The sequence below is a fragment of the Mya arenaria genome, chromosome 5 (genome assembly GCF_026914265.1).
Source record: "Mya arenaria isolate MELC-2E11 chromosome 5, ASM2691426v1".
NCBI lineage: Eukaryota > Metazoa > Mollusca > Bivalvia > Myida > Myidae > Mya > Mya arenaria.
Genome location: NC_069126.1, coordinates 53,561,797 through 53,572,013, shown reverse-complemented (window position 1 = coordinate 53,572,013; position 10,217 = coordinate 53,561,797). Strand labels below are relative to the sequence as shown.

Sequence of the window (10,217 nt, the reverse complement as noted above, 5' to 3'; positions counted from 1 at the left end):
AAAAATGATGCCAAGCAAAAGTATAAGAATTCAGTCCCTTATTTTGTTCATCATAAAGTTCTGAATTTCGATGACCGTGTATCATAGGTTAACAGGCCCGTGTCTATGATCATGGGTAGCTTCCTTGTTGGTAATTGTATTTTAATAGTAGTTCATAACCTATAAAGAGTTCTCGTTATTTAAGGCTCTTCAGTAAGAAGTTTTTATAATTAACACTTCCGGGATTAGTGAAAACATTTCCTTTTTGATAAACTTGTCAAGCCATGATGTAAGTTTTTTTTTCTGTTTTGATTTGATGATCTTAGGAGGTAGTGACATTTGGCCATTTTCATGTGCATGGAGACTTCATATATCTTCCAAATATTCTGATAATAAGACACTTATTGCGTGACATCGGACACAAGCTTGTGATTGTTGGCTTTATTAATGCACCATTCAGTTGTAAGCTACTTGTAACCACGGCCCCAAGGTCTTGGATAAAGCCCGAACTTGACAGTTGGTCCAGCCAAGCCTGGCTAAAATCCCTGTTATGCCCTGTGCCTCAGGGACCCTCGGTAAGGTCCATTTCCACCTATTTTTGGCACAAGACAAAACAACTGCATTCACCCAGCACGGTTCGGTTCATCCGGCTTTCCCTGGTATATCTCCCGACCTTGGTGTGTGGTAGGGGCGTGTCTTTGCAATTGACTGACCGTAAAGAATTATAGTTTGAATAACTGCTTCTCATGGAATGTTTGCAACCATCATTTGTAGTATAAGTAAATACATTTTCTTTTCCTTGTCGTTTCAGGAAAGATGCCGTGGAAACGGAAAAAGAACAATTTTGGTTTGAGGCGGAAGAAGGTGCGTCGAAGTGAACCTGAGCTACCTAATGGAGAGTCGGCCCTTGACCATGAGTATTGCCAAACCGACGACACTACAATTCAGACAGAGGCTGCTAGTGTTAAAGCTGTACAAACATTTGAAACAATGGAAGATGACCACAACTATAGTTGTATAGCCAGTATGCCATGTGATGTGGAGATAGACAGTGACTATGAGTGCATTATTGACATTGAAACACTGAATCCGTGCCTTGATAATGAGTCTGAACCAATTGTAAATGAGACAGACATTGCAGAAAATGTTGTTGTTAAGTCTGATGCATTTGATCAGTTATATGATGACTTGCGTGACAAAATTGATCCAACTTTCGTTGTTTTGAAGGATCACACCATTCGAGTGTTGGAACACTACAAAACCACAGTAAAAACTTGTTTGGTGATCAACAAGGACTTAACTGTTGAGGTGCTTATTCATAACAGAGCTGTGGCTGCATCCCATAGCTTATTCTCTGACTTCGGAAAGGGGGTTAATTTTTTAGAGGACATTTTGACAATTGTTAACAAGCTCAAAACTGCCCATGTGTGTATTGGCTGTCCAGAGCAAGTTTATGTGGAACTTGTTCCAGAAGGTAGCTACATCAGCTCCTCAAATAAACAGAACTTGGCGTACAGAGAGGGAAATTTTGGAGCTGAATGTGGCACATTCTCATACAACAGTACTGTGCGTGCTGTAATGTGTGATCTTGTTTTATTGACAAAACATGATCGATGTATTGAATGCAGCAGAGTGAGAGCAGTGCTCAGGAATAGGGAATATAGACGGAAAGAAGCTAAATCTGCTATAAAAAAACAATATACTCATTCTAATTATAAACATTCAAACATGGACAAAACGCAATTTATCATGAAAATAAATGAACAGAAAAATGAAATAAAAAGCCTCCATTCAGAAGTCAACAAATTAAAAAGGCAACTAACCAAAAAAATTCAGACTGAGGGACAGAGCTTGAGTGAGATTGAGTCTTTTGAATTAAGTGATCTAATGGCAACATGTGAACAAAAAGTTAAAACAGCATACCCAGATGAAAACTCATTTCAGAGGTTATTCTGGGAACAACAGTTGAAGGAATCTACAACTAAAAAGAAGGGAATGAGATGGCATCCAATGATCATTCGTTGGTGCTTATATTTGCGACACACGTCAAACAAAACCTATGAGGCTTTGCGCCAAAGCGGGTTTATCAAGTTGCCAAGCTCACGCACACTTTTCGATTTTTCTCACTTTACAAAGAGTACCACTGGCATAACCGCAGAAACAGTAAAGCTTCTACAAGAAGAATCGGAAAAAATGGACTGTATTCAGAAGACTGGAAATCTTGGGTTGGCTTGTTGTTTGACGAAATAAGAATAAAGGCAGATCTGGTGTATGATAAACATACTGGTGAGCTGATTGGCTTTGTTGATTTGGACTCAGTTGGCAATGATATTCTCAACCTAGAAAGTCAATTAAAGAAGACTGATAGACAATTAGCTAAATACATGTTAGTTGTAATGGTACGTGGACTCTCAACAAATCTCAAGTTTCCATTAGCAGGATATGCCACTAATAGCATTACAGCAGACTTTCTTTATCCAATTATTTGGAAAGCAGTGCTGTATGTTGAAAAGTGCGCACGATTGAAAGTACTTTGCATCACATGTGATGGTGCCTCATCTAACCGGAAGTTTTTTAGGCTGCATGATGATGGAGGAAATGACAAAGGCTACTATACAGTCAATCCCCATGATTTCAACAGAAAGATATTCTTTATATCAGATGCCCCCCACCTGCTCAAAACAGCTAGAAACTGCTTTAGCAATTCTTTTTTCCATAAAAATTCAAGGACATTGTGGACCAACAATAAAGATATAAGCTGGAGGCACATTGTCAGGTTATATGAAGAGCATTGCCAAGCAAGTGTATATTCACCATGCCCTAAATTAACACATGCACATGTAAATCTCAATGCTTTTAGCATTATGAAAGTAAACTTAGCCGCCCAGGTCATCTCTGTAACTGTCGCGAATGCCCTTGAGCACCTGTATGGGGAAGAAGTGGAAGAAACTGTTGTTTTTCTAAGAAACTTTGACAAATTCTTTGATTGTTTAAATGTAAGAAGTCTATATGAGGGGAAAAACAAAAGAAATCCAAATCTTGAGCCATACAGAAGTTCTCAGGATATCCGCCTCAACTGGCTAACAGGACCGTTTTTGACCTATTTAACCAAATGGCAGGACGATGTAATGGCCCGGGAGGGCAATTTCTCACAAAGCCAGAAAAATGCCATGATGCTGTCACAGCAGACCCTGAATGGCCTACACATAACATGTAGCTCTGTTTCTGAGTGCGTTAAGATCATTATTGACAGTGGTGCTCCATTTGTTTTAACCCATAGTTTTAATCAAGACCCACTAGAACAGCATTTCGGACATTATAGGAACAAGTGTGGAAGTAATGTCAACCCAACCGTGTTTGAGGTCAACCACACCATGACCCAGCTGAGAGCAATTGGATCACAGGCTCTCATCCCCAAGAGAGGAAACATAACAGTGTGTGGTCAAAGCCAGAAAAACATTGATCATACTCCACTGCCAAGAAGAAAAAACTTTCGTTAGAGACATTGTCTGATGGTTGATATGTCCATTTATGATTATTAAAACTGAACTAATCACTCAACTACATGTATTCTAGCCATCAGTATTTGATTATTCCAGGTTTTTTTTTACTTGTTAAATTCTTTTACCTTTTCCAACAATTCCTTTTTTACATTTTTAACTCTTTAAACATTTATTTATTAAAATGGGAACTTTGAACAGTAATGGGTGATGATGATGGTGATAGTCAGTGATGATGATGATGATGATGATAAAAGTGATGATGATAGTTATGACGATGATGATAGATGTTGATGATGATGATGGTCAGTGATGATGATATTTGTTGTGTACAGTTGTTTACTTTTTAAATACTTTTTCTTATATATTTGTTTATACATTTGTATGTAAACGGAAATGGATGATGATGATGATAGTTATTATGATGATGATGATGATGATGATGATGGTTATGATGATGATGATGATGATAGTTATGATGTTGATGATTTTTATGATGATGATAGATGCTGATGATAATAGTGATGATGATGATGATGGTTAAGATAGTTATGATGATGATGATGATGGTCAGTGATGGTGATAGTGATGATGATATTTGTTGTGTACAGTTTTTTTTTCTTTTTAAATACTTTTATATATATATATATATTTTAATGATGATGATGATGATAGTTATGATAGTAATGATGATAGATGATGATGATAATAGTGATGATGATGATGATAATCAGTGAAGGTGATAGTGATGATGGTATTTGTTGTGTACAGTTTTTTACTTTTTTATATATATTTTAATGATGATGATGATGATGATGATAGTTATGATAGTAATGATGATGATGATAATAGTGATGATGATGATGATAGTTATGATGATGATGATAGTTATGATGATGATGATAATAGTGATGATGATGATAATAGTTATGATGATGATGATGATAATAGTTTTGATTATGATGATGATAGTTATGATGATGATAGTAATGATGATGACGATAGTCATGATGATGATAGTAATGATGATGATAATAGTGATGATGATAGTAGTTATGATGATGATAGTTATGATGATGATGATAGTAATGATGATAATAGTTATGATGATGATAATAGTGATGATGATGATGATGATATGTTGAAGATGCTAACCATGATATTTGTTGTATACAGGTTTTACTTTTGAAATGTTTTTTTTATATATTTGTTTTCCAACAATTAAATTTTTAAATCTTGAAATGTTTATTTGTTCAATTGGGAACTTTGAATAATGATGATGATGATGATGATGATGGATCAATTGATTACGTATGATTTTTTGAAAGGTGAGGATGATTATCAAGATGGATCATATGATTATATTTTTTCAGTATCTATTTAGCAAAAACATCATTTCACATCAAAGTTTTATTCATATAAAACACCTCATTCTAATGCATTGAAAATATATACATATATACGAGGAAACATGACTGATAACACAAAGAACATGGTTGCTGACACGTAAACAGAATATAGGTTTGTTTTACATAGAACTTACACAAAAGCAACTATATCACATTACAGCGAGCCACATATATATTTGACATATAAAGGAACTGAATATAACTATGGCAAATCAACGAAAATAACATGTTTAATCGATAATGTATTTTATATGTAGTATTTTTATACACTTTTCACAGCAATGTCACACAAATCCTGTACGACCCTTTTTAAAACCACCCCTCAAACTAACGGACTTCTGTTTGGTGATTTTTTTTTCATTCCTAAAGTGCTTGGTAATTGCATATCCCCTAATTGTTAAAAACAAAGTTGCCATATTTTCAACAACACACACATAATTATTTGTAATACATGAAAAAAGTTCCTCTGAGTATGTTTTTACAATAATACTGTCTAATAAGTTTTCTTTTAATGTATCACAAAGTAGAGAATTTCCATTTAAGTTTTCCTGATCGACATGTGTCCGTATGATATTTTCAAATTCTCTAATAATCAAAAACATTTTTTCCTTCGGGTGATTTAGCCCTCCTCTCGATGTCCGTGTTGTCCAATGAGAATATTTGTGCATAAATGTTCCTTCATCTGCAGTCTTATTCACTAAGATTTCAATGCATGAAAGCCTTAACTGTCTTTTGGCATCATTTTTTATTTTCAAATATTTTTTTTGTAAAGATTTTGCAATGTATCCACAAATATAATACAGAATCTCTTGATCGCGGTCGCTGACTTTGGTTTTGCTACACATCATCTTTTTTTCAAGTTTGGTTTTAATGAGTTCGCCAATTATTTCAACAGAGAATATTTGTACAAAGGTATTTACACCATCCTTTAGATTGCAACCAGCCTGGAGGAACAGATCTTCATATTTCATTTTGGCAATATTACAAAGTCTAAATTCGTGAACCTTACGATACATTGTTTCCCGACAACTGGCTAGGGTCATGTTATTTAAGCAAACTATCACACTGAAAATTGACAAAAAGAATTTCATTATTTCGGAATTACCGCGTGCAGTGTCTGCCGCAGCTGCAACGTCGGGGCACATTTGGAGGATAGGGTCGCCGGCTATTGTATTGATACAGTTTTCGTAAGCTGTCTTGAAGTCCTCATCCGTCACTGCATCCCCGGAGGACAGCGTCTTAGAAGTTCCCGCCCCCCCGATCTTGCATGATGCAGCTGAAAAGTTTTCTTTTACTGTATACATATCTTTAAAACAACAGAAGCAAATGTATATTTGTTAACGGCATGAGATCTTCCGAAATATCACGGACGTGGAAATATCTAGTAAAATAGACAGTTATAATTCATGATCAAGTACCTTTGGTTGTTGTGTCCATGTGTTGTTTATTTACATGACCTCTAAAACCGGCAATGGTTTTTAAAACTTTAGCGCAATGTGGGCAAATATAACCAGTCTGAGGTACGGTCTTGGTTTTAGGCTCTGTTTCGGAGGCAAAATCAGAATCACTATCATCGAAATATGCATCTGTATAGTCACCTAGTATTTCATCTAAATTTAAATCTTCATCCCAAGACAAAAAATCATTTTTATTTGCCATCTTCAAGGACATTAAATTGAAACAAGATGATACCCCTTTTTAAGAAAAAAAAAGGATGCTTAAAATGACATCGGCCGAAATATATACATGTAGGGAAAACATGTTTTAAGCGTTAATAATTAACAATTACTCAAATGCGCGGTACTTTCATTTGAGTTGATAATAGTCCAATGGAATCTGATTAAAAACGGAGTTATTAATTAAAATAACATCTATCACGAACAAGGCATAACTGTGAGGTTGATTAAAGGAATCCCCGAACTGGCTTTAAAAGGACGATTATTTGATCACTGATTAATGATCGATATATCAATTATCCTAATTAAATATTAATTAAATCGGGTACATATAAGGTCCTGATAAATACTTCGGTAATTAGAGAATATACAGTAAAGACAAACTACAAACGTATTACATACGACCTGTAGGTGTCAAAAAATAATTATCAGCATAGTTGGCGGAAACAACCGAAGATCACCGTTAATCACCGATCGGAGATACGGCGGAATGTCCCGATATTTGCCGAGCGCGCGCTAAGGATTGTGGGTAAATTATTATTTCTTATCGTTTCACCGATATCGGGCAGTTGCGAATCCATGGTTTATAGGTCCGTGGCTTTATATAAGAATGTTATTTTCAACATTGGAGAATGGTGTTAAAGTTATCTTCTGTATAAGCATTTAAGGTTTTAAACTTCATATTGAAAAGCAATTAAAAAAAAGTTTTAGTTTTTCACTTTTTTTTTTCAAACTGACTATAAAAACGGTAGGGTCGGCGCCTATTCCGTAGGTAAGGTCGGGTAACCCGAACCAAATGTATTTTTTTAGGCCTTAGTAAGTTTCAATGCATTGTAAACATCGATACCAAGATTAAGTCAGTGTTCGACATTTTTTTTTTCGCTAGTTCATCATATAGAGTACAGTCCCTTTAACACACACCATATATACATATTACAACTTTGGCATTATATGCATTTAAAAAAATAGCATCTAATCTCGAACAGTAGCTTCGCAGACTCCCACATATTTAAAAAATGTTAATGTTACGCTTGGATCATTTAAGTCAAATGACTTAAATATCACAATGCATTAACACATATTTTACATCTATCGAGGGTAAATTATAATGTGATGTTTTGAATTTGACAATGTAATACAAATTCGCGAACAACTTCATTGTTTATTTTTCCGGATCTGAACTTCGTTCTCAGACGTGGTTGACCAGTTATATGCTGAAAGTTAGTCCCACTGAAAAGTTTTTTACTAAGACTAAAATTAAGATTGCCCAAATCATGAAAAAGCATCAGTTTGCTGTTCTATTTTTACTAACTTAAAGACTAAAATTAAGATTGCCCAAATCATGAAAAAGCATCAGTTTGCTGTTCAATGTTTTACTAAGACTAATGCATCAGATTGCTGTTCCATTGTTTTTAATCTGTCTTTGAAATTTGAGGGGCAATTCCATTTCAATCACGCGCTTATGGTTACATGGCGGGATATATTTGATATAAAATTTAAACTAATATACTTCTGAATTTTAATATTTTATCTATATTGGTTGAATCCTCGTCCCCCCCACCCTTTGCCCTTTTAGATCTGCCTCTTTGTTAACACAAATAATAGAAAGTGTAAACTCTCGTTCATCCTTGCTTATCATAATGCAGAGTTACAGTTTGCCGGGTAGTTGTAACTTATATTTAATCATATAAAGCTCATTCATGAAATACATGTAGCCTCGTGAACCAAATGTAATTTTATTTGAAATGCAGTCCGTCCTGTGTCTTGCATATGTATTTATTTAGTATATATTTACAGCACACAAAAATGGCTGCAACTTACAGTCTGCGAACAATACAAACGTTTTTGCTTTAGATGAATTATTAAATTCAGCAAACCATTTTTTTACATTTTAGTCTCGGTTACATTTCACAAATAAATATAAAATCACCAACACTTTGAAATAAACATACATAATAAAATCCAATTGATTGTTATATATCTTAAATAACTTTTGCCCATGACTAACAATTTGGCTATCTTTCTAAATCTGTATACGATTTTGTTTAAACAGCTTTAACATATTTAATATCATCACATTGTAAAATCTTTAACAAAGAGGTAATCGCATTTATAATTCATATTATTAGTTATTGTATTCTACCAAGTTCTCCATACACAAAATTGTTCTGAGTTTGGGTTCTAACACGCAGTTTTTCTTTACAGAACTTGGAATAAACTCTTTCTAACTTAATGCTATCTTGAAGAACCAAAACTTCACAACCATAGTTTAAAACAAGATATATTTATTGATGAAACAAAGATAAATGAGGGCATGTTTCTGTGGCAGGAAATTTTACTAGGCCCGAATTAAGCTTGTAAAATAATTCATAGCATCCTGACCAAATGTAAAACGTTGTGCTTACACACCAGTGCTAAATACTATTCCTTGATAAGTCAATTTATTCACAATTTCAAACTCAAGCCCTTGATACACAAATTTTAAATTTCGCTTTTTTTAAATAATAACCTTTGTTTTATCTGCATTTACACGAATATTTATGTGAAAAACTATCTATCTATGTCAGTAATCTTATAACAACAACAGGCTATTTTGTAACTCATTTTCAGATTCTGATAAAATAGACTGCCGTAAATACGTTTCCTTTTTGAAAAAGGAAGCTATACCTATTTTAAAAAATCATATAGTTTTATCATTTGTGTACACATTTCCGATGTATAATGTATTCAAAGTTGTACGAAAGCCATGCCAAACAACAATGGTAAATGATTATATTCATGTTAACAACAACATGACTTTACTTATGTAATATGCAAACACATATCAAAGAAATTGTTATTGCATCCACTACACTTATCTATACTATCTATAACTTAAAAGGGTTGAATTTATACATTATGAGCGCGACGTTTTGAATCATTTCACTCAAAGGGTCATCATGAAAAAGAAATAAATAGTTTATAATGACGTCACATACAAATGAAATGGATCCAACCAGCAACACATGTAATCATTTATTTCTTCTAATCAATATTTTAATGAATAATTGTACATTGAAACGTAGTTCAATCATTTCTTGACTGTTGACTTTCTTTTACCAGGGAATGTACATGAAACGGAGTTGGCTGGAGTATATTTTGTCTTCCATTTGGATGTACTCATCACTTCATCAATTGAATTTATTCATCTTTTGTTAACATTCGGTGTAACATATGAGGATTGGATCCGTCTCTTATAGAGTGACAATGGATAATTTGGACGTATCACCATGACGGCCTACCTAGAACATAAATTCAACATTTTTAAATTCGATCAAATGGGTGGATATACATTCATTTCATGAAAGAAATATCATTTGGAATAATAGTTCAATGTTGAATGAATTAACCTCACAGTTGAGAGAATAGTTCAAACTACTCATTAAATATAAAATGCGTGTTATGAGAAGAATTGTATCGTTCTACAAAATCCCGTTGAATTGAAATTTTGGCCAAGGATTCCATCGTTAAAATACAAGCAAATCCAAATTAGTTCACACTTGTAGAAGCAGAAAATAGCATAGTCTTTTACAGGCTAAGAAATATTTCCTTATATTTTCTTTCAAAAAAGTTATTTAGAAATTACTGTCACTTTCTTGCTTGTTACCATCGGT

The 10,217-nt window shown here is 34.0% G+C and overlaps 2 protein-coding genes across 2 annotated transcripts; one reads left to right on the top strand and one right to left on the bottom strand.

The window, feature by feature from the left end:
• Positions 1–795: 795 nt before the first annotated feature.
• Positions 796–2,330, top strand: LOC128235202 (uncharacterized). Its single transcript, XM_052949957.1, has one exon. The coding sequence runs from the start codon at positions 796–798 to the stop codon at positions 2,227–2,229; it is 1,434 nt and encodes a 477-aa protein (XP_052805917.1). The 3' UTR covers positions 2,230–2,330.
• Positions 2,331–5,172: 2,842 nt separating this feature from the next.
• LOC128235790 (uncharacterized) lies at positions 5,173–6,547 on the bottom strand. Its single transcript, XM_052950586.1, has 2 exons — positions 6,307–6,547; positions 5,173–6,164 (listed from the first exon to the last, which is right to left on the bottom strand). Exons 1-2 carry the CDS (start codon positions 6,545–6,547, stop codon positions 5,173–5,175), a joined length of 1,233 nt encoding a protein of 410 aa, XP_052806546.1.
• Positions 6,548–10,217: the final 3,670 nt, after the last annotated feature.